Below are 25718 nucleotides of genomic sequence, written 5' to 3'. Positions count from 1 at the left end.
TCTTGCCTCCTATGGGCCTGAAAGGTACACGAGGCTCTGACAGGTTTGAAGGTTGCCGTTTGAAGGACTTTGTACCAACAGTTGCACTGGATTTTAATGAGCCACAGCACCAAAGAAATACATCAGAGTCCACACAAACGTCCCAAAGCAAAACATTGTAACACAATCCACTCTTCCACTGTTTATCCATATGTTCAGTATGTCCCAAACACTTGTAGTCTCTCCAAAACAGTTTTCCGTCCAAAAAGTGGCTACACACCAAAGCTGCCTGCAAGGAACTGTCCTCAAATTCCCTGATGATCTGTTTTCCCTAAAACAGAAATGGCACAATGAAAGTTATTGCTGTGGTGGGGAGTTGGAAATCACATTATTTTTGTTCTTCTGCCACTCATAAGACATATTTTCCACACACTGTAACACAGGTGTTAGTGCCCACCAAGGTCACGTTGGTTAAAGCTGCAGGAAGCTGTTTCTACTTTATGAATAAATAAATCCTTACAGCAGTTGACTGTTTGAAAGCCGTGATTACAGGAACTAATATTTGTTTGAAAATAAATGAGGTTACTGATAAGATTAATTAACAGGACTAAGAGTACACAAACATCCTGGCCGCTCATTGAAGCCGCACAGCAATAAATAGAACTAACGTCATCATGCTACCATACGATATCTCTTGCACTGGTATTGGAAGTTCAACCAGCATGACTGACATAGCTGCCCCTAGCGCTACAGTATGCTATGCTGCTGGCATTGCATAAATGCTAATGTCAACATGCCAGCATATGATATTTCTTATGTTGCTATATGAAAGTTTAACCAGTGACACCGACAAAGTTGCCCCTAGATCTATGCTAACATTGGCATACATAGCAGCCACAACTACTAGGCTACTTCTGCTACTGCTACACTACTACAATAAAATAAAACTGGAAAGGAGTTGTTTTCCTACAGCAGAGATTTGTGGTGTTGATTACTGTGCTTTCTAGATATGAACTGTGTCATACCTCAAAGAGTCACGTTATAGTGTTATTGATTCCCACCTGGGACAGAAATAATTTCTTCACCATATTCCTGTCAACATTACCCCCCCATTCGCATTTTTATCAGATCATACGATAATGTCCGTTTGCTCATTATTGTGTGCAATGTCTAAGCTAATTACTGTTCTGCCGTACCACAATGAGTTATGGATTGATATTGAATGCTTCTTCATGGTGCATGCATGTGGCGTGAAAGTGGTTTAATGGAATACGCCACAGCAGCCTTTTTATCCGTTTTCCTTCTCGGTGCCTACAGCTGCTCGCTTCAATTTATGCTCTCCCAGAGCAGGGTTAAGTTTTAAATCACATCAGACTGTTTATCTTTCACGCAGGTCTGGAAGTGGTGGAAGGGCCTAAGACACAGTGATTGATTTTTTTTTTTTTTTCAGATAAAGCCCCTTAGGGTCACTTCTGAGTGTTTGTTGTCTTTGTTTATCCTTTCTAGGGGGCTGTTTGCAAGTAACTACACTGAAACCCATTACCTGGAAGATGGCAGTCTGGTCACAGGCTCTCACAACTTTACGGTAGGCAAGAACTTTTCAATATTTAATTATTTTATTATTATCAAAGCAGACACAATAAAATTGTGATCTTAAATCTGTAATGTTTCCTTCTTTATCAACGATCCAGCAGCTCTTGTGAATATTGACCGTTTGCTGGGCTCCTCTTCTTGTCGGGGTGTGCTTTATTGTGCTCCTATTAGGGTCAGTGAGAAAGTAAAGAAAAAATGATGTTGCAGTTAAACCTACTTTTTAAACCTCATGGAATTGGAAAGTCTTGCGCATAAAGGAGCTGATGTAGGTGAGCGGACCCATTTTCGTTGGTTGCCAGCAGATTCATATTTGATGAAATAAAAGGTGGACAGAGGTCAGAGAACAGACTCAGTTTGAGGGAACAGCGTGGGTCTTTTATAATGGATAAGCCTAAAACTGTCTCTTAAAAAAATGCAGGTCTGCAAGAAAAAAATGAATTAGTGAACATCTACGTGCACTCCAGAAGTCTCTTTGACAGTAAAATATATTCAGCACCTCATCGCACTTCATGAGCCTTGTCCTTGTTATATTAAGATTAAACTTACTATTTAAAATACATCTGTTAAGTCTGTCAAATGTCTCATTTGCCCTAAATCTTTGACTCCAGATACAGAGACATGCACAGCTGGTGACCACAGCTCCAGCAGGATGTAGTGTAGCGTCATCTTTTTTTCTATTTTGTTATTGTCAATGAGTTAATTATGTCCAAGTTGTATTTTTTTATTTTTTTTACTGGTCAAGTTTGGTGTGTGGCCTTCTTCCGATTGCTTGTGATTTGCGTCACTGTGAATCAATATTTATAATCTTCATTAAGCTCTGCAGAAGATGTTCTGCCCTTAAAAACAATGGGTCTTTGAAAACATCCTCCATGGATCCATAAATATCCTTCTCTTTAAGGGTATTTATGAATAGTCTTCTCTTGAGGGATATTTATTTTGGTTGAGAAACAACAGACTGTTAGGAAACAAGATATGCAGCACACCGTAATGAATGATGTGGTTGGATCATGTGGAACAGTTTCTACGCCTCAGAGCTTCCACCTGCTTGCCTGATTTCAGGGGTATGATTATCTGCAGTTTGGAAAGCAATTAAATGTCTAATTTTTGTTCAGATAACCAGAAAGCATAATAATAGACAGTCTGTGAGGTCTGTGTACACAAAATGCACGTCCTACTTATGGCTGAAATCCACAAAAGAGGAGATTAATGTAATTCAATAATGGCCAACCCACACAGTAAAAATGAACAATGTTTTTCCACTCGAGACTTATGTGAAAGCAGAGCTGGACCATCGCTGGCTGGGCTTGTCCAGCTCATCAGAATTGCTGCCATTCCAGAGCAAAAAGACAATGAGGAGGTTGTGGCAGGTCGACTCATGGGTGGAGAATCCATGGCTTGGATAGTTAGCACATGGCATGAATTGATGGTTACATGGATGCATAAATACTGGACCGAAACAAATGGGCGATTTCACCATCAGGAATAACTGATTAACCAAAAGCCCTCACAACCGAGCTCGAACCACCAACTGTGTGGCATTATGCCTCATGTTTACACCAGTAATTATGCGCCCAGCTTCATGTTGATTAATCAGCTACAGTTCTGCACAGTGCGGAGGGGTAGATTAAAAGTTGTATGGACCAAATGACCCCCTGTCAGTAGTCATGTGTATATACCTGCAATGTCTTACCAACCTGGGAACTAACTGACCTCCTCTCATTCCTGTCTCATGACCACAGCCAGCTCTTCATGGGAGGGTCTTTTTACTGGAAACAACCAGATCTTGAGAGAGTGATCCGTAGTTAATTTATTTGTCCTGCCGGCAGGGAGGAGACTGATATAGTGATCTGGGCAGGGGAGCTAGAGGGTTCAGTTCTGTGTCAAAGGCAAGGTACTGCTGGGAGTGACTTCAACATGAGTCAGCCCTTCCTCCCTCGGTTCCCTCGGTCTGCTTTACATCCTCTCCCTTTCTCACTAAATCCGTCCATATATAATGCAATAAATTAGTGCCATGTGCTGTAACAAAAGCCATCTATAGGGAATATGAATCTGCAGCATGGATATTAAGGAGTTAACCTGGAATAATAAATGCATGGTTATGATAAACAATGTTCACGCCCGGGTTGCCTCCCCTCAATAACCTGGGTATTAGTTATTAATCTTCCTTATTTCAGATCCGAGAACTCTCCTCTCTCATTTCTTTTTACAAAAACCTTAGAAACAGAAAGTCTATTCCTATCCCTTATATCGATGCATCACAGTCATGATCTCATCAAAGAAACATGAGGTGGTAGCATTAACTCAGTGTAATAAAACCAGCTTCTCTTCTCCCCACTGTACTAAAATTTCATATTTCATGTAATAGGGTGACGTGTCTTTGCACCTTTTTCCCATACTGTAATGGACTGTGCTCTGTCTATACACCTAAATGACCAAATGGGTGAATACTTTTGCGGTTTTTGGTTCACATCTTGAGTAAGATAAACATTAGTATGGGGGGAAAAAATGTGACTTAGTCTGTGGCACGATTGTTGATGCCAGATGGGTTGATTTGAATATTTCTGAACTCAGTTCCTAGAGTTGACTCAGAGGGGTGTGAGAAGCAAAACATATCCAGTCCTGCAGACATTAAACACCTATTTAACAAGAGAGGTCAAAGCGAAATGGCCAGATTATAGCTACGATAACTGAGATAACCGCTCTGCACAGCTGTGGTGAGCAATAAAGCATCTCTGAATGTTGACAACATGCTGGTACTTGGAGTTGATGGACCACAACAGCAGAGGACCATGTCTAGCTTCAGCCAAAAGCTTGACAGTGACACACCGGAAAACATGTCCTGGTCAGATGAACATAGATTTCTGCTGAGGCTGCAGATGGTGGGGTCAGAAATTGGCATCAAAAGCATGAATCCATGGACTCAACCTGTCTGTGCTTGTCAGTGTGAGTGACCATTCTCACATTATAGTACATTACATTACTGATTATTGTTATTGTTAAAAATGGATTTGTTAAGTACTAAAACCTCAACCATTTGGGTGGTAAGACATTACTAATGCTGCTTTAACTAGCTCTTGTCAGGGATGGAAAAAATATTAATTGGATTATCGCAGTTTTATTGCAGAATTACTGTGATGCAAGATTAAGCAAGGATTCCCTTTAATACCAGAAACACATCCAGACCATGAATGTGCAAAATCAGCAGTCTCTGGAGGTTAGCCACATTGAAAGAGGCTGGACGTCCAAATATCCCGCCTGCACTCTATATTTAGAGGCAGTCAAAGACGGGTGGAAAACTCACATTTCCTCATTCTGCAGAGCGGGGTGGCAGAGGGTCCGCTATAGGCAGACCTCACCTGAGCAAGGTTGTCTGGCTGTAGCTGAAGTACTGTTTTCACTCTAAACCAGACACTTCCTCCCCACCCTCTTGCTGCCAAGGCTGGTTCAATAAACATGGGTTTAATTCACTTTCGTTACTCCCTGCTACAGTTTGACAGGTGGTCCATGAAAGCGGGTACCTGGGAATGCAACAGCAAGCAAAGATTGAGGAGGGAAATGTGAAACTCGCACAGATTTCAGCCATCATTAGCCTGTGGTGATGAGTGGGAATGGCTCCTGCTAACCCTGCAAAAAGCTATTCCCCCAGAGTTAATTTGCTCATATTTCACAGTTATCAGCTGGGACTGGTGTTGTTGAACTGTGCTTAAACTTGAACAGGTTTTTTCCCCCCCACATTAACTACATTCTTCTTGTCTGGAGTTTTAAATCCTCTGCGTTTTTTGTTTGTATTTCCGCAGGCAAACTGCTACTACCATGGTGTGGTCGAGGGTCACGTCAACTCGGACGTCAGCCTCAGTACCTGTGCTGGGATTAAGTAAGTGTCAGATGTTCATTTTGAATTTTTTGTTGTGCTATTAAGACAGAAAGCCCAAAGCCAAAGCTTTATTTCACTAAATCTGTGGTAAAGAAGAAGCATTAATTCCAAGCAACACCAGAAGTTTTTCCAAATCCTTTGAGACTAGTTCAGGTTGAGTTCAAGTCAGTTTCATCATTTAGTCTATGGCACGTCCAAATCAAGTCATGTTTTCAAGCCAGACAGAGGACAGAAGTCTTGCAAAGTTTTCAAACCAATGTCTAATTTTGACCTTCCTTGTCTGCCATAGTTGTACAATGAGCGAGTACTTTGGTGAGCACAGTGTAATGAAACCCAGTGAAAATGATGACAAAGACTAAAAACCAAGCTAATAAACTGGAATTAGTCTTGAGTGAACTAATTGTAAATCCTGATATCGCTATAGGCCTATAACATTAACGTTAACTTCTTGCCTATAAGTCAAAAAGAAATGTTATGAGTTCAGTATAAAACTTCATTCCTGTACTCAGTGATAGAAAATAACACTCTTGCTTTGCTTCTATTTCTATCACGTCTTTCTATCTACTGAATTTACCATGCTAACTAGCAAGCCCTGCTACTGAGTCACCGTAGCCTGCAGTCTGCCCTGAAGACGTGGTGCTGCTCAGAGGGTGTATTATAACTGCTTGTCTAGTAAATGCAATGACTTAAGTCTTAAGTCCCAGGTTGGCAGCTTTGAGGAGTACATTTTCAACAGGACTCAGTAAATAATGTTCTTTTTCCCATAGCAATATGCTGAGATGACAACCTGTATATGCTACTGAGAGGTACTGTAGCAGGCTAAACTTGATATACTGTAAGGCTTTAGACGTGAGTCGGAGTTTCAGAGATGGAAACACAGAGATTGCAGATGTCAGACAGGAGAAATGATTTCAATAATATCACTTGACACCATCAGGAATGTTTTCATGAACCAGCCAAACCCTCTGCAGAGTGATTTGCCTGACTGTAAAACCTTTGCTGTTGACCTTGGGCTCTATGTTTTTATTTATTTACTTAAGTTTTCCTGCAACCTGTCTGCACAGTGACAGATGTACAGATTTTTATTCTTTTCTGACACAACTACACATCGCTTGGACTTCTCACCAAGACAAATTGTTTTTGGTTTGCGTTGGCAGTGCTTGGGCTTTTGGGGGAGTTTAGTAGGCCTATGAGCTCATGTGGTTGTGAATATTGTGCAAGTTTTGTGAGAATCTCAGAGTTTATTCAGACTCAGCACAGGGGGCTGTCACTTTAAATCACAGAGGCCACTGTTAAATCATGAGAAAAGTTAGGAAAGAGGAAACAATGGCCGGAACAATGGAAAAAACGAAGAGATACTACAGCTCTTTAAGCAGAATGTCTGCCAAGTGCTAATTCACATGGTAGCCACTATTATTCCACTGCATGATACTGACTGAGAAGTGCACTCATCACTGATGATGTATCATGTTTTTTGATGTCACACATATATCACAATGACTTTTATAATCTACTTTTCTTTACTGGATATCTGATACAGTATACTCCAGTATTTGAATTATGCAGAGAATAAATAAATGACTATGATGCTGAGCTGCGTCTAAGCCCTGAGAGATTCCTACATGCATTTCCTCTTCTCTCTGCAGGGGTTTCATCTCTCTTGAAGGCAAATCATATGTACTGGAACCATCTGCTGATCACTCTGATGGGACTCACTGGATCTACACAGCTGAACACCTCAATTTCTCTCCTGGCACCTGTGGCCATGATTTCAACATATCTTATCCCACGGAACAGACAGACGGCAGCCCGTTCAAGGCTTTCAGCACAAGGGTGAGGAGTATTGAACTACATGTAACTCCTGTAAACTGTGGCTGTACTGACAATTGTTTCTTACTTCATTTGCATGCCTTCATCTCAGAGTTGACAGTAGATAAATGACAGGAAATGAGTAGAGAAAGGAGGTAGAGCAGAGAGAAATGTTTTCTAAAATCTTCAACCATATGTAATCAAGCAGATTAGTGATTAAAACCCTTCAGCAGGTCTTCAGCAGGTCAAATTGATCAAACTTTCATTATGAACAGTCCATTGAACCTCTAAATGGTGGGTATTATAACTCAATCCTTTTTATAAACATACCTGTATTTATTGATGAGGCTGCATTAAACTTCCACCACTTTGGTCCTGAATGAAATGCTGTATCTCATCATCAATTCTTGGATGGATTTCTTTGGCATGAGATTTTGCAGAGACATTTATAGTTCCCAGGGCATGAATCTTAATGACTTGATTAGGCTAATAACTTGGTGATATCCTGGCTTTCTCTTTAGCGCCACAATGAGGTTTTAGATGAAGTATCTCAATAATTATCGCTCAGTATTTCCATGACTTTTGGTATGGAACGTGTGTTCCTGTTGCTTTCAGGATAAATTGATTAATCATATTCACAACTCATCATCTTGCTCCATCATCATGTAAAAAGCAGCCACAGTGATAAATATGCTCTTACCACTTGGCTGTCAGTGTAGAAAGATGCCATCGTGTAGTTGATCTCTCTTAACGTATAGTTTGTATTTATATTCTGACAGCGCCAAATCTAAAACATCGCTAACCTCAACCCCCTTTAAAAAGATCATTTGCAATGTAGATATTGGTAAGTGGGCTGTATATCTTTTAGAAGCTACTACTTGTTGAATTATTCACTCAGTCCTTCCATCTGATCTGACAGTGTCCATTAGTGATCGTGAGTCTATGGAGAGCGGGAGTTGATGAACACCCGTGGAAAGTACATTGGCTGTTAAGTGGCAGCATTTGCTGGATCAGACTGCAGGCTTGTAGATCATGTCTTAAGCTGGATCTGTCCATCCAGAATTAAACAGATTGCTTCTTTGCTCTCCTATCGCACACCCTGCACTTGGCCTCTTACTACCCCTCTGCTCATAGGGATAAATCATAAGGCCCAATGGTCCCTGGGAGTCTAACCTCAGAGGGATTGGGACTGTACAGATGATGAGCCTTGATAAGTGGAAAAGAGACTCTACTGTTCTCTATCTGAGTGGTGAGCGATGGCAGTAGAGGTTGAATATGAGTGATTTATAGAGAGACAGAGATAGGTGATGCAAAAGAACAAACAAATGTCCCAGGGCTCAAAAGGAGGGTAAGTACACACATCATAATACTGATGCAGCATGAATGTGAGGGACTTTCCATTTTATAAAAGCTGATTTTTATATTTTGCAATTATTCAATCATTTTATTAAGGTTAGATTGAGTTTGAATGTGTTTTTGGGAAGCAGGCCGAACATATGGCAGTGCTGGCTTTTTCACATTATTAATTCTTATTTATTCATGCAGTAATAGGGATTTTCCTGGTCTTTTTTATTGCACTGTTTGATTTCTGTTGGTGATTATAATGCTGGCTTCAATGGAAACTATTGTCTTTGGTGTTAAGAGGGTTGCAAAAACACGGCAGATGCGAACCAATCTTGACAACGGCACAATGCAGAAGTTTCCTGCCTGACAGAAACAGAGGGAGAATAAGATAAGAATAGACGACACGGGAAAGGCTTATATTGATGATTTATACCAGTGAGATAAGTAGTTTAATTATCCTGCTTAAGAGTTTTTTTTCTATGTATTTTGAAATATTTTATCTGATCACGATGTCCCCTCTCATTTGTTTAAAATACTACGTGTCTTCCCCTCCTAACACAATGAGAGATATCAGAGTTAGAAGGGAAATATCTCTACTAAGTGAAGACAGATGTGGTTTATAAGGGAGGTGGTCAAACGTGGTAAATCCCATAGGTGATTAAAAAGTGAAAACAGAGAAGATAGTGAGGGATATTTGCAAAAAACTGCCATAGAAAAGACAAGGTAAAAACCAAAAAGCCAAATTTGCTGGACTTGTGCGTGGCATGCGTGCACCACAGCTTGGTACGCAGGGGCACCGAGGTGTGCTGCTGCTTTGATAAGCAGCGATGTGCCCTGCTTGAGGGCCTAAAGATAAAGAGGCGGTGCTGGCAGAGCGCCCCTGGATGATGTGAGTTAGATGGGGTAGAGAAGGGTACAGAGATATGATGGCAAGCTGACAGGAACTGTACATCAACAACTTCAGTTCCTGTGAAATCTCTATTGTCGCAAGATGAAAATGTGACTGTGAAAGATGTCAAACCTCAACACAGCGGGCAACGGCAGTTGTAGAGCAACTCGTCTTCCGTGGTTGAGACAGAGGGTAATACGGATTGAAAGCACTCGGAGGAGTTGGATGTGAGCCTAAACTGAGTAGCATTTGGGCATGAGGGTTTACTGTGTGTACTGTACCGTATATGGTAAAGAGAATCTTATCTCAAAGCTTAATTATTCAGTTTTCATCCTTGTCCACACCTGAGCCTTTACTCGCATTTGCTCAGATGTGGTTGAAAGCTCCGAGGCTAGTAAGCTGGCCTTTGTTCTAAAATTCTCTTCACCATATAAACTGTGGAAAAACACTGGCCTCTGTTCTTTGATATTTAAGCAGCAGTGGTATGTAAAACAAGAACTAAACAAAGAAGAGGAAGAGTTTTTGTTCTTGTTCGCTGTTTATGTAAAGGTGTAGTTTTAAGTGTCAGGGTTTGTTAAAATATATGTCAGGATTTTAATTGTCTACATTTTCCAGTGGTACTTTCAGTTTTATGTATAAAGACAGCAGAATATGTGCTGTAAATTATGTGTATGTGTAAATTTGATTATTGTGATAGGTTGATTGTAAATTTCACAGTGTTGATTGAACATGGTGTTTATGTGTGCACCACCTCTCCGGTGGCCTCCTCGAGACTTGGTAATCACCATAGGGTGCATTTAGAGCACACTTGCCCATCCTGGCTTATCTATGGAGGAGCAGATAAGAGCAGAGAGGATCCAGGCTGCCAGGCCAGCAAGGATAAAGAGGCTCAGATTGAAAGAGGGCCATGGTGTGAAGGCAGAACACTTAGCCAGCAGGATAGTATAGGATCTGTGAGTGTGTGAGTGGAAAGAACGAGCTTGCGTGTGCAATATGTGTGAGTGTGCGCAGAGCCATGTGTGGGCTGCATTTGTCTTTGTGTAGATATGCCCTTCTGCACATCCCTATTGTCTCCATGCTCTTTAACTTAGATTCTGTAATCATCAAGTTCTCTATTTCAGTGACAGTTTATAATTGATCGCAATTGATTTTTTCCTTTTTGTTCAATAGAGGTTGGACTTCAGTCAGTCTTTGACCCTACATACCAAGGTAGATTAATGTGCAATAATAAATAAATAAATGGAAATGTGTTCGTTTCTATGTAAACCACACTCACTAGTCCACACTCCACTGTTAAAGTGTGATGTAAGAGTCTTGTGCTCTTTGTAGAGGGTGCAATAAGCTGACTGCCAACAGTGCTGGCACCACTGTCCAAAACAGTGATTTATTAGTTAATAAGCCAGTTCCTGTAGTGTGTTATCAGACATTTGTGTGACCTCAGCGGCGCTTATTGGGTCAGGCTCTGTGAGTTGCTGATTGCTTTGTGCTGATTCTTATTTCTGCCCTTTGTGTAAAGTGCAGCTCAGGTAAAAAAAAAAGCCATATTGAGTAGCCACCTGCTAAATTTAGGCTGCTCTTTCCAAAAAAGCTGCAGTTAAGTGCGCCCTCCTGATGCCCTTCTTCGTCTGACTCTCTACTCTCTTAACCTCTGCCTCTCTCCTTTTCTTGGTTTATCACTTTGTCATTCCCAGCCTCTGTTCCCTCTCCCCATTAACGGCTTCTTCTGGCCTTCGTGTCACTTTGCCCTCTCCCTTTTCTTTCTCGCGTTGTATTGTTTCTCCTTCACACCCACCTAATCCCCGTCCAATCCTCTTCACAGCACAAACGTCATGCCCAGACTACAACCAAATACGTGGAGCTGATCATCGTGGCAGACAACAGAGAGGTAAGCAAAGGTCACACAGTCTCACCCACTGCCCGAATCCCACAGGAAATGGGCTCAGAGGTCACGCACTTAGCTGCCTCTCCTCCCCCTGGAGACGCTGATATGGTGGATGGCTCTAGCCCTGCTTTGCTGCTGGCCCCTGATGTGTCTGCTTACTCATCCATTTCACTGTCCAACTCCAGCTACGTCCCTCTGCATATATCATTTGACAACTTGACTCACAAATGAGACCATTTTACTAAATCTCAGACTTAAGATCTTAAAGAGGGTGTGGAGAAGAAAGTGGTCTTTATTTACATGAGGCCCATAGGTCGGTGTCACACGCTTTAGAGCCACAGAGACTGAATAAATGGGGGATTTGAGACAAGGTGGCCGAGGTTATCTCTGTAGCCTGAGCTCCTCTGAGGCACCCTTTGATGATAGCAGCTATAGCAGAAGCGCCAGTGGAATTAACGTGATATCGACTGTAGCGCAGCTCCAAGACGCCTTGTGGAGAACTTTCTTGAGCTGACACAGTGTTAATATGTTCCAAATAATGTCTTTGGTGATAATCAACATTCAGAGCGCATGGATCGCCTCTTCCTCTATCTGCCTTATTCTGTATGGTTGTATTGTTACAGTTTCAGAAGCAAGGCAAGGACATGGAGAAGGTCAAGCAGCGGCTGGCTGAGATCGCCAATTATGTGGACAAGGTAAAAAATCAAATCAACGGAGGCAATGTTGTGTTGGAACGTGATTTATTAGAGGTCACATCAAGCCTGTTGAGAATTAACCAACCTGTGAGCAGAGGCTGATTAGATTATGAATGGATGATCAATTCCATAACTTGAATGAGAAATGTTGTGAAGAGTCCGCTGTAATAAAACACACTGTGGCTGATGGTTTAGTAAAAGAGCAGCAAGAAATGTTTCATTCATATGGAAAGGAGGATTTATTCAGAGCCCCAGATCATTTGTAAGCGATTATTTCATAGCATTCATGTTTTAATAGGTAAAGGGACTAACAGAAATGTTAAGAGAAACAGATTCTAAGCCTGTGGCCTGAATCCACATCTCTATTCTTACCTACTGTACCTCTCAACCCTCAGTTCTACAGGGCTTTGAATATCCGAGTGGCTCTGGTGGGCTTGGAGGTGTGGAGTGACGTGGACAAGTGTCCAGTCACCCAAGATCCTTTCACCACATTGCATGAGTTCCTAGACTGGAGGAAGGTCAAGCTGCTGCCCCAGAAACCCCATGACAACGCCCAGCTAATCAGGTTGGTAGAGCACCCATGGAAGCACCCATGTGTAGCCTCATGGCAGTCTTTCTAATAGAGGTATCTACTGTTAAAAAAGAAACAGAAAATTATAACACATTATCAGGTTTTTTGGAATTGTCTCTGGGTTCAAGCAAAATTAAATATGTTCTGTAATCTGTTTTTTTGCTGTTGTTTTGAGGCGCATGCAAATCTACCCTACAATGCAGAGTTTTCATAACCAACAGAAATGGTTTTGTTTGAGAAACAATTTAATTTCCTGCCTCTTAAAACATTTGTAATATCTTTTGTCTATCAGTCTTAGCCATTAGCACGCCGCGACAGCCTCATGAGATGCTTGCATGCTTGAGAAGTTGCCAACAAAAACATTTTATCTTGGTTAAAAGACAGACAATTAAGGTTTACTTTAAAAAAACAAACAAACATTTATTTAATTTAGACATGCTAGTGCTAACACAGTTATCACCATTTTCATTATGTAGATGAAAAAAGGCTAACTAGATATTGCAGCTAAATGCTGTAAGCTGACAGTTTAGCTGATAAAAATAATCATCAAACAACAAAGTGCTGAAGTTTTACAAACCAATTTTGAATAGAAACACTGAAATAAATACGAGTGGAACAGGGGATAACATGGAGTACAAGCCGTTTTTAGGGATGATGACTCAATCACTTTGCTATAGCACTTAATTAAGATGCTTTAAACCTTCAATTCAAATCCCCATGCACAAGTCAGATCTGTTAGCATGGCTATAGTGCAGAAATAGATGTATAGAAATACATAATCATGTAAGAAACTAACACCTAACGCTAGCCTTTACCTCGACAGATATGGAATATGGAGACACACTACATGCTGATAATGTGATAACCTCTGTTTCTCTCTTTTCAGTGGGGTGTATTTCCAGGGGACCACCATCGGGATGGCGCCTATCATGAGCATGTGCACAGCAGAGCAGTCGGGAGGAATCGTCATGGTGCGTGAATGTGCCTCAGCATCTGTCCTCTACGTGCTCATACACTTTTACACCATCTTGAAGGGAAGCAAAGCAAAATAAATATTTACTTTGTTGATGCCGACTTCTTGAGAGAGAAGAGAAACTATAGACTCATTTATCCTTCCATTCCTCTTCCTCCTGCCCTCCTCTCTTACCCTTGTTCTCCACCTCCCTCCTGACTTGTTATAATACTCTCAAATTTCTCCCCTGAGTCTCTTGTGTAAGAGTTGAACTAAGGATCCCAGATTTGATAGGAACCAGTATTAACTACAGTGCACACGCATCACTGACTCTTTTTCCAGGGAGGGTATACATAGTGCCTTCCACATTGTGCTGATAAATCAGAGTGTGTATTGATTACACGTATGGAAACCTTTGCCTCTTAATGAGGTGCAACAAATGAGAGAATTTAAGGGTAGAGTGTATCACAGCCTGAATGAAATTGCAGGGGCATGTTGTAAATGATCACCCATTACAGAGCTGCAACCCTATACCATGTGCACAAGCCATGTTGCATTAGTGCATGTCATGCTATTATTTTATACTCTTTGCCTCTGAGTGGCTGTTTGTCTTGGGGTCTGGCAGGCTGATGGTTAGGTTTACAGCTAGTCCCCAGATGGTTCTTCACTCTTGTCCTCCCAGATGGTAAAGTGGAGACTTGGTCATTATCATAAAACTCTACATACACAAATACATCAGGTCACAGACATAAAGGATCGCTCTCAGACCGCAGACTCTTCTGCTGGGCAAATCACGATCCTGTTGTCTTAGTTGTCTCCCTTCGTTTACAGAGTACCTTTGAACTCATTAGTTGACGTCCCCTTTGGGTCTAATTGTTATTTTTCTAGGCGGTTAAATCTTAAACATCCATTTTCAGACCATCTGGAAGCTCCATTTACCAGCCCTAAATGTTACATTAATTTCATTGCTGAGGTGGAACAAAACAGAGACAGTGGTGTGCGGTGCCCTCTCGAGCAGCTTCCTCACTTAGTGAAGGTGTCTGAATTATTCCAGGAAACTGAATTTTTTTTTTTTAGCACGAATCCAGGCTGCGCAGTCGGATCTCAGCGAGCACTGACAGTTGATGACCGTTACTTTCAAAAGCCCCCAGCAGAGCAGTTCATCAGTCTGAGCTCAACTTGCACAGCACTACTGAATAATGCACAGTGACGGAAGACTCCAGAGGCAAGGTGCTCTGACGCACAGCTCTGCATCCATGAAGAGCTGATAGCTGCTACCGCTACATTATTTATCCATCCTCTTCATGTGTTCATGTTTTACACACCTTGCCGGAAATCTCAGTACATCAGCCAACAGCAGCTTTCACTCCATGCGTCACTCCGGCTTCATCTCCACACACCACTCTTTAATTTGTCTTCTTTAACCCGATTGGCTGTGTGATTTTCAAGCTGTCCTTCGAGGCTCTGTCTGCTCTGTCTTTCGGGCCGATTTTGTCTGTTTCCCTCAGAGGAGGTTCATGTCTTTATTTGTGAGGATGAAGCAGCACATCTGGCTCTGTCAAAGTGTGCACAGCAAGCTGAAGGTGACAGCCTGCAGTCTGCTGTTTCATTTCTCATTTCAGTGCCACAATGTCGAGCGGTGGAAACGCTCTGATAAGCACAGATCCAAAGGCATTGTTTGTAATCTTGGCAATATGCAATTACACTCACTTGTTTTGAGTAATGTTTCTCCAGTGGGTCCTGTGGGGAACAACAATTTGGCTAACATAACATTTTTTATTATTTGTTATTTTCCTCAGAGTATGTAATCAGAAATGTCTGGTTTTAATTAGCTATTGCTTTGCTGCAACAGAACTGTAAACTGAGCAAATCTCATTATGAGGCTCTGCTTGTAGCATCATTTTAAGGCTAGAAATATACTCAACAAATTAGACTCATCAAGTAAAGAGGTTTTATATTAGATATTGTGATGAACGTTCAAGTTCAGTTTCACCAAAATTGATCTGTTGTTTTTGCAGGACCACTCAGACAACCCTCTGGGCGCTGCGGTCACTCTGGCCCATGAGCTCGGACACAACTTTGGAATGAACCACGACACCCCAGAAAGGGGGTGTGGCTGCAGGGTGACTGTGGATCGTGGAGGCTGCATCATGACTCCCTCCACCGGGTGAGTCATGGTCTCTATCTTGACAGTAAATTGTCAACAGATTAACAAGATAGCTGACTCCTTAATCCTCAATATTGAGAATTGCAGGAGTTTTATTTCAGCTCGTTGGCCTTCATCAGCCTCGGGACATAGTATGCTATAATTCACTACGCTCCAGTGGGGGCTTTGCAAAAATGATTTCTAACTCCAACACCACCTGAAATGCATCATCATGATGTCAAGCCATCATTATCTTGGATATTAATTTTGTCTTATTTCTTATTAAAAATAGCAACCATTGCTCAAAAAGCCCAGATTGTGATCATATGTAAACATTATTCCAAATGCTATCCATTTGTATCGTCTGTAAGCAAATGATGCAGTTGAAGCGTTGGGCCGTTGGGTTTATGGCGGATTGAACAGCTGTGCTAATGTCCTGAAGCAATATGACTCATTCTCAATAAGAAGCTAATGGTTCAGTGGCAGTGCATGGCCCAAACAGCACACTTAATGTAGCTGATCTACAGTAGACCTAAGAAAACAGCGCGTAGAGAGCGTATACTGCACATTTGAGACATATCTAAAAACATATCAAGTCTGAGGTGTAGTTATTGAGTAATTGCTCAGCATGGATTGTAATGTTTCATGTCTGACAACTTGTAGTAGACTGAGCAGAGGGGAAAAGGATGTTCTGGGTGGAAACACTGGGTATCAGTTCCAGCCAAGGTCTAGTGGTGTGTGGGAGCCTCAGACTGGTGTTTATGCTGGAAACATCTCCCCGTATTTGGTTTGGACCAGATTCATGAAAAACAGGGTAACACTATTCTTGATTATAGACTTATAAAACAACACAGCACTAAGATGTAGATTTATATTTAACTCTGATTGAGGGTATCCCTGGTCAAGGACTTTGTCCAAAAATGGAAATATAATCAATGTGCAAATGAGAGAGAAAAAACATAGTTGAAGCAGAAATAAAATAGTTTTGTCTTTCTAGCGTTTCCCTTCTCTCCTGTCTCTTTCAGCCTGTCTTCTTTTCTTTCTTCCATGTGCACAGTCAGAGTGATGCTATTCTTTGACATACATGCAACTTTAATGTTGGAAAATCACTCTGCAGCTGCAAATAAATAGTTAAACACGTCTGAAAATTGTCCATTATACAGTTTATGTGTGGGGAAAACTTATCACCTTGCTCCTAAAATATCTGAATCTGCAGCTGCGACGAACAACACTCCATGTGAAGGAATGTTTGTACCAAACATAGACTAGTGAGAAATAAAATAAGACATGAATATTTAGTTTCTTGTTCTGCTCTCCGCTGAGACTGTGCGCTTTTTTTTTCAATCTGGCTGACAAAAGAAAGAAATGATCTACTTCTAGTTGATTTCAAAATAATCCCCTCTACACCTATTTATTGCTCCATATTGCTGCTTTGCTATTTAATCCAGGATTAAGGAAGCAATACATTTAAATAAGGATGTTTAGGAACTCTATATTCCCTCATTTTGCTTTCTCAGTTAATTCCAGGTCAGCAACTTATTCTCTGCCTGAGGCGGTGCTACATCTCCCGTAGGTCCTGCCCCCTCGCTGCTCCATACTTTAAAACACCATGAGGCCACACACAGGCTCTGCGGCAAACACCTCAACATTGTTCGCCACCCGGCAGCTGCAGTTAGCCTCTTTGTTTACATCACTGACTGCCATGTTTTGCTAGACAGGCGACCAGTTCTTTTCAAAGCGCAAAGTGATTATACAGAATAGCTCCTCACAAGGCCAAGACTTGAATGGGTTGATACAAATGGCCCACTGCATTCAGTAATTGAAAGTACATGGGGGGAAAAAACACTCTCCTGCACTCAGCGAAGAATACCTGTTTTGTTTTTATTGATATTTTCCTTTCATCAAATAGAATACATGATTTTTTTCATCGTCACTGCCGTGCACAAACAGAAGTTGATGCCCATCCAACTGTCATGTACTCGCCGTGGCTGCACAAACTGAGTAGAAGAGATAATGAGATCCAGTTCATCATTATTACACTGGGGTTCTGGGGGTTAGGGGCAGGGTGGAGGGGGTAGGGAATGGGCAGTAAAACTGTAAGCTGTCTCAGTGCCAGCTGCACATCTGCATAGAGCGCTGCTTATTTCCTGCTCGTACTGGTCATGGCCAATTGTCGTGTCATCCCTCCCACCCTCCTCACCCCACTTTCCATCCATGCCTCTATCCCTCCATTAGCACTAAATGAGAACAGCCTGGTGTCTCATCCTTTGAGATTATCATCTCTTGAAAACACACAAACACACAGGAACACACACGTGCAGCAAGTGAGCCGCTGCTGGCTATTCCATCGACACAGGAAAACATATGTGGAGAAACATACACATTAGCAATCTGACACAGGAACTCCACAGGGTTCTATGCTCGGTTCACTTTCATTTCCATTGCGTTCTATTTCCTGAGCCTTGTTTCATCCTCATGTTTGGCTGTTTATCACCTATTACTAGTGCCTGAAAACTGACAAAACACAAGTGTGCAACCCCTTGAAATGATGATGATGAAGCCGGTCCCCAGTTGTTTGCAGATGATAGTGTTATCTACGTATCTAGGAAACTATTTGCACAAAACGTTTTGTTGAAACACGAACAATCCCTCGAAGTATCATTTGTTAACTGCATGTATACTGTATTTATTTGTACAATAATTCACAGTTTGTCAGTCACAAACACTGAGCTGTTGATGGACAGATCCAGGATGCCTTATTCAGGCAGGGTTCATTCCCCTCATGGGTCAGGTTCTGAGTGAGATGGTAACTGTGGCGCGATATCACAGAGACTTATGTATGTCCCGTGTCATGAAATAATCAGGCATCACAGAAAGTGAGTCAGAGCCCAGGCCATGCCATGGAAATGTGACCTGTGCCCCGCTGAAGAACAGGAATTCTCTGGTATCTCTTGTCTAATTGGGTCCATAGGGAAATCAATGTGAAAATGCTTTTCAGTATCTACAATGTAGGACAGACTGCCAGGCACCAAGGGCCACAGCCGACCATATCACCTATCATCCCTCAGAGCTCGGGCTCTATTTGCAACAAAGGACACTAAAATTAATATTGAATGTGTAGTCAAGCAAGTATGAAATATTTGTCGTAGACACAGTTGCCACAATCAGGTTTGAATTAGCTTTTCTTCACATTCGTGCCAAAAGATCAGGGTCTTCCAAAATATAATAAAACTGTGATAACAAAACGGTGAGTATTTGCACATTTGATATTTTCTTTGAAAACGTTCTCACCGTTTCAAGGATGGTGGAAAATGTTTTGGCAGATGCGTCATTGGGAAACTCAGCAGACCTGATTAATAGCCTGATCAGTGTTTTATGGCTGAATAGATGTGACATAAACTGGCCGTGTAGGACATTCTGGATGGGTTTCCCGGTGCTCTCTGTGATGTGAACCGCAAGGACAGACAGACGAGGAGGAGTGAGCCCTGCCCAGCTCTATATGCTCTGAAGGGCTCTGTGTCTTTTAACGTGATACTTTGCCTTTAGAGTATTCTGGTCACTGGTGACATAAAGTTTGGATTTATGGCAGTAGTCTGCAGCAAAGTCGTACTTCAGTCTGACCTTCACGTGTTGATCATGTAACATTTCAACAAGAAATGAAGGTAGACTGAACTGACAGCCCACAATAAATTTCATTTTTAATGGAGCAAACTTTTGATCTAACAAAAACCTGTCACATCATTTTAGTTTGTTGAAGTTTTTGGTTAATTAACCACATAATTGAGCATGAGTAATCCCAAAGAAAGAAAGTGGAAAATAAAACTGCTAAAAGTTATTGAGAAAAATAATGTTGATGCTTCCCCGGGGAACTCAGACCAATTCATTTTTACTTTGAATGCTTTAAAAAATATAATAGGTTGACAAGGTCGGTGAGCCAAACAGCAGCACAAAGGAACCTAGAGACAAAGCTAATAAACAAAAGAAGCCAAAACAATTGTATGTTTTTATGTTTGTGATTCAATTTAATCCATTATTTAAGCTTTTACTGATGACTTCATCTCTACACACAAAAAATTTGGGTTACCTGTCACAGTCCATCTACCCTCACATTGAAGCAGAGATGGTTGGAAGACTCCAGCACTGTAGTGTTATCAGGATGAGGAGGAAATCATAGGCGCCTGTAATAGATCTGGGAATGATTCCTTATCACCAGACCTCCCACTGATCCAGTCAAGCCTTGTTTAGCCATTGCTGCAGCTTAGTCCCAGTGATTGCTTTGTACACTCTATCAACCATCAACTGCAATACCTCTAGGAGCCAACTGTCAAACACTGTCTGCAGGTTAGAGACGAACAAAAGAAAACAGACGGGAGAGGGATTGATCCCGTAATGGAACTGGAGCATGACCAGGTGGAAAACAATGCAGCAGTGTGAGACGGAACAAAGAGCGGTCTCGGAGAGCAGGCAGAGGTGAACGCGGCTCATCCTTTGTAAAAAAAACCAGAACAAGATGAGAGGGAGCCTGAAGGTCAAAGAGTCACCCGGGGTCTTTTTTCTTTTGAGGTGGTGGCCCAGACTCTCAAGGGGATGAGCGGTTGTCTCGAGTGTCTTTGGTTCGCCATGAGCCCCAGATGTGCACACCGTGACTGGGCCTGGCGCTGCTTTACTAGCCCTGGGGACTGCAGCTGCTAAATGCCATCGACTGTAATTCATCTGTGCCTCTGCCTTTTCACAGCCATTATTCCTCCTCCCACCCCCAGACTGTTGCAGAGAAGACCAATTATTTCTGTATTGCCTCTCATAAAGAACAGCTGGATCCTGAGAAGCACATGTATCTCAGACTTGACCAGGAAAAAAAAACAAGAATGTGAGTATTTGTCATGCATTGCATGGTCTGGTAACTGAAGAGCAGGGCTGAGTTCATGGAAATTGAATGAATGCAGCAAAAGAGTGGGTACAACTTAAGCAAGCAATTTTGGCTTGGGCTTTGGGGGTGAAGAGGAAATCAACAACAGCCGTTGCTAAGGAAGTGGCCTGTCTGTTGCACAGCAGCCTTGACAGCTGTTCATCAGTGCAGGATCCCCCGAGGTGCTCAGACAGGAGGGGCAGAAAAAAAATGGTGCAATTATGGCTGTTACTACAGCGTTCCTCATTGCTCTTTCCTTTTTTGCCATTTCATCTACAAATCCACTGAGACTTTTTTTGCCTTAATTCAGAGTGGCTCCGGATCTGCTCCATGGCACCCTACTTTCACCTAACACAACCTCTGGAAAGTGTTGACGTTAGAGAGCAGCGGGCTGCGTGTTTAGGGGCTGGGGGAGGAGATGGAGGGGGGGTCAGCAGCAGGAGCTGATGTAAGCTGCCTCCCACACATGACAGAAATCAAAGGCAAGCCGAGAATGAGGTCATGTCAAAACATTCACAGAGTGTCATGACATATTTAGAGCCGTATTAGATGTGAAACCCAATCAGAGAAAAACACAGTTTGAAAGAGTTACAGAGATGCTTCCTTCTCGGGAAGGAGAAATTCCACCTAGAGATTTTGGTTATTTTACAGCTTCTATATCAACAAGATCAGCCAACGAAGTTTGAGTTCAAGGCTTGGACTGGTAGCCGAAAACAAATTGACAGCTCCACTACATTTAAATGTTTTATTGTTGTTGTATTTTTCTCATGTAAAAATATGAGTGAGTGTCTCTTCTCACAGTGCCAAGAGCCACTTCTTGATGGCACAGCAGCTCAGGCTGAAAATGAACCGGTCCTTATCCACAAGCTCCTCAGGAAATTCTCTTATTGAAAGATCTGTAGATAAAACCATCTCTGCTACAACCGTGATGTGTTTGCTGTCCTCTCAGCACCGTCATTTTCTACACCACTTAAGACTTCACAATCAAGCCACCCAATTTCCCGTGCTGTCATTTTGGAAAATACATGATGCACTGAATATATATAATGTGTTTTAGTCCGTTAACAGTCTGCTTATCTGGACTTTCCTTTCTCCTGACATCCACCTGCTGGGAAGGATGCCGGATGCTCGCTTGGTTTTTGTTTCCTGACTTCTACTCTAGAGTCAGCACTCTCTCTGCTGTGACAGGAAAGATTTTCACTAACGCGATGCAAAGGAAAGAAAATCCACCGTTTTAGCCCACGGGCCACAATAGGGGAGTGGGTGGCAGAGGTGTAAAGGTAGGATTGAGGGCATACTTCACACTTTAACAGAGCCTGTTGGAACAAAACATTTGGTCATCTTTCCTGACCTGGATCTCCCACTTGTCGTCCCATATACACACACTCATCTGAGTGCACAAGGACAAGCACAGACATAAGTGTGAATATATTTGATATATACGGCTTCACCCTTTCTGGCCTTGTTGTGCAGAATTTTACAGCGTGGGTGGAGGTATTAAAAATCTCATATGGTGCTTTTTTTATCAAGAGCCTCACAGAGAACAAGATACAATCTGCTTGTATTCATGCACACTTCACACACACACACACGCACGCACACAGTGTCATCCGAGGCACTATATTATCACAGAAAAGCTCAATAAAGCCACATGAGGTCTGTAACAAAGCTTTTGGCAGACAGAACCCTGGGCTGTGTGCTCTCCCCACGGAGCAGACCACCCTCTCTGTCCGCTCCAAAAACAATATTAAAAACACACCATCCCCTGTTGCTCCCAAATTTATGGGTGTTGCAAGTCTTGCAAAGGAAGCACTTTTTGGTTTGAGTTTTTATGATTCCCCGTCTCATAAAGTATATCTTATCGGATCTCCCTCTCTCGGCGGAGGGGAGGAGACAAGGGGGCCCTGCGCCACTCGCATGCTAATGGAGCTTTGGAGCGATTGCTGAGCTCTGACGATTAATTGATTTAGTGATTAGTGGCAATTAGCTGCTGATTACATCAGACCTGAAGAGGGCCCTTGTGTCTTCCTCCTCTCTCGGTTTGTGTCACTCACAAAAATATTCCCCTCTTCTCGCAGGTATCCGTTCCCCACAGTGTTCAGCAGCTGCAGCAAGAAGGACTTGACGGCCAGTTTTGAAAAAGGCGTCGGCATGTGTCTGTTCAACATGCCAGAGGTCAAGGTGCTCTACGGCGGGCAGAAATGTGGCAACGGCTACGTGGAGGAGGGAGAGGAGTGTGACTGTGGAGAACTGGAGGTGAGAGAAGTGTAGTGAATAGGTCATGGGAAACAGACTTTATTTTCTTATCCTCAGACCTCCTGCAAATCTTCAGCATTCTTGTTTTATGCCCCCTTCGACTTAACTGTTCCCCATAAATCATTTTTAATTATATTTCCCACATTTGAGAAATGAAATAAGCAGAAATGCTCGTGGTGGTTTCTGTTGCCATGGCACAAACTAACATTTCCCAAAGCGAAAACAAAACCTCTTTTTTTAAAATGCTGACGACTCGGAACTCTAAAGACGCTCTTCAGAAAACAATGACCTCAGAGATGAGTGTAAATGTATTCATTCTGTGCACTGAACAGGTGTTTGGGGGGAGGAGGGCTGTCAGGTCGCGATGCTGTTCACTGAGAGGAAACATCACTGACAGCTTCACCCTGTCAATTATTTAAATGAATCCGCAATGGCGTGCACATACGTAATGGTGGCACGCGTTGCTAACTTCTCCGACTGCAGGATGATGAAACAGTTAATCATGATGCAACTGACATTCAGCGAGGCAGACGAGACGAGAACAGGGCTATGAAATATGAAGGAGACATCTATTATAATTTGGGAGGATATTTTGAATTATATAATAGCCTCTGTGAGAGAATGCCTTGTTTTTCTGCTATTTGTTTACACCTTCATAGGCCAGAACAGCTTTTTTTTTTTTTCTTCTGTTCTTCTGTTCATGCTCCATCCAGGGTCGGGCTGAAAGTGGCCTTGTCCTTCAAAACAAAGAACTGACATAAGCCCCACAGGCCCAAGCCAGCAGCGATAATAAAGCTCTCCACAGAGTTTAACGGCGTCACGCCAACCCAGGCCAGATCAGAGTGCTCAGGCTGCACCTCTCTCCACCATTAAAAAGCCTCATTAAAAAAATCCCGGGTCCAATTCCTCACAATCACAGGCTACTTCTTTTCAGCGCGGCTCCTCCGCCTCCTTTGGCCCCGGGGACCATGGGAAAGGCCCTTAATGGTTTTTTAGGCTGAAAGAAGTTCTGGAAGGCCCATCATGTCAGTTGCATCCCCTGCCAGCTCCATCCATCTACTTCCTCCCGAGTCTGACTGCACTCGGCTGTACAGTATGTTCAGACCCTAATGGCAAAGAGAGAAAGAGCTGACCCTCGGGGGTCCGGCCCGCTTGCCTCTGTGTGAGATCATGCATGCACCAGCAGACATACACATCGTATACGCCGAGGCTCGATTGAGAGCTAGCTTCCAACTGTATCAGCAGGCGGAGAGCTGCTGATTGGTGCAGGGCATGGCTCATGATAAAGGCTAACGTGAAACAGATGGGCCTCCATGGTGAGAGGAGAAATGTTACGGGGATGGTGCAGACTCTGTTTGACTCTCTCTGCACCACAAAAAAGGACAAGAACGTCTTAATATCGTCTTTTAGGAGGATTTTATCCGCCTTTGTTGTCGCTGTCCAACAGAAACAATCCCATCAAGCACCTTTCACATTTGATTATTAAACTCGCTTGATATTTCTTTGTAAGAGGTTCAATCTGTGTTTTGAGTCAAGATAACAAAAAGCAGGTTTGAAAAGCTGGTTGCACGGTTGTCACGCTAATATCCCAGACAACCTAAGATAAAACAAACTCTGCATATGTCTGTTTTTCTTCTTTTCGCTTTGTTAAAGAGCTCACCGTTCACTGCAAAAGCAATGTATGAAGTGAGTAAATAAAGTAAGTGGATACATTTTTATATCTAGATGTAAATGCTTCTGCAGACTGCTACACTAGTATAAAGAAAAATGATACTTGACCTTGATATGGGTTCACTTCCTGACTGCGATAGATACTGCTCCTCTCTTCTACCTCCACGGGGGTTGCATGTTGAGTTGGGTGAGTTTGACTAAATCTGTGTACAACCTGCTGGGAAAGCTCCTTACACTAATTTTTATAGTGAGGATAATTTGTTTCTTCTTTTCAGATGCTTCTGTGCCCTGCTGTTTTAGAATATGAATTCCTGCATTTAGCAAAATGCAAAAAAATAGTGTAGTTTTAGGAAACTTCACTTGGGATTTCCAAAGTTTTATTAGTTATTTCAAGTATTTTTTCATTAGTTTTATGGTGAGGTATAGATTGAAGTAGTGACTTAACTTGTTCTTTTGCATACTCCACTTGCAGTTCAATACCAGCCGTTTTCCCAACATGATTACACAATATTTAGCTTGTTTGTGGAGGGGGATCTTTTTCTGCACTATGTCCTTCTTTTCTTTACTTTTCTTTTCTTTTCCTTCTCATTTTTCTATTTCCTCCACCGTCCCCGCTCATGGTTCCAGGGGTCTGAATGAGCTTGTCAGATGGAAGCATTGTTGTTTTTAGAGAACTCGAAACTGCTGTTTCCTCTCCACTGCCAGGTTTTTGAGTCCTGCAAGGCTTGCGTTCGCTCTGATAACAAAGTCTGAGCATTTGCTCTGAGGTGAAATACAATCTCTTTGTGTTGAGTTTAATTTTCTTTACTTTTGTTCCCCCTCGCTTACATTCCCTCTGTCTGCTTTCCTTTTATTGTCTCCTGGATCTAAAGGAATGTATGAATCCCTGCTGCAACGCTACTACCTGCACTCTGAAGGGAGATGCTGTCTGTGCACACGGACAGTGCTGCCAGGACTGTCAGGTGAGAAATCTACCGGGTAGCCAGCCATGACAGTTTACTACAATGTGTCTTGACAGGGAGATATTTTCTCTGATTAGCTTAAATCAGCACTGCTAATGAAATTTGGTGGATATTTTTCCACAGCTCTTTTCAGCTCACTGCATATTTATCTAAGCTTTCCCTCTGGGTCTTTGTCTTTATGTCTGATTC

General features: G+C 42.3%; 1 protein-coding gene across 1 annotated transcript in view; it reads left to right on the top strand.

Moving 5' to 3' along the window:
- adam12a (ADAM metallopeptidase domain 12a) overlaps positions 1 to 25718 on the top strand; it is a 70582-nt gene that overhangs the window by 33406 nt on the left and 11458 nt on the right. The window contains exons 4-13 of the mRNA XM_085760643.1: positions 1486 to 1564; positions 5370 to 5446; positions 7093 to 7279; positions 11308 to 11373; positions 11994 to 12065; positions 12461 to 12630; positions 13523 to 13607; positions 15607 to 15755; positions 22719 to 22896; positions 25440 to 25529. Of these exons, the coding sequence (XP_085616769.1) occupies positions 1486 to 1564; positions 5370 to 5446; positions 7093 to 7279; positions 11308 to 11373; positions 11994 to 12065; positions 12461 to 12630; positions 13523 to 13607; positions 15607 to 15755; positions 22719 to 22896; positions 25440 to 25529 (1153 nt within the window). The remainder of the gene's footprint in view (positions 1 to 1485; positions 1565 to 5369; positions 5447 to 7092; positions 7280 to 11307; positions 11374 to 11993; positions 12066 to 12460; positions 12631 to 13522; positions 13608 to 15606; positions 15756 to 22718; positions 22897 to 25439; positions 25530 to 25718) is intronic.

Source organism: Trachurus japonicus, chromosome 19 (assembly GCF_045865225.1).
Source record: "Trachurus japonicus isolate A0001 chromosome 19, Traja_1.0".
NCBI lineage: Eukaryota > Metazoa > Chordata > Actinopteri > Carangiformes > Carangidae > Trachurus > Trachurus japonicus.
This window is presented reverse-complemented; position numbering and strand designations above follow the sequence as displayed.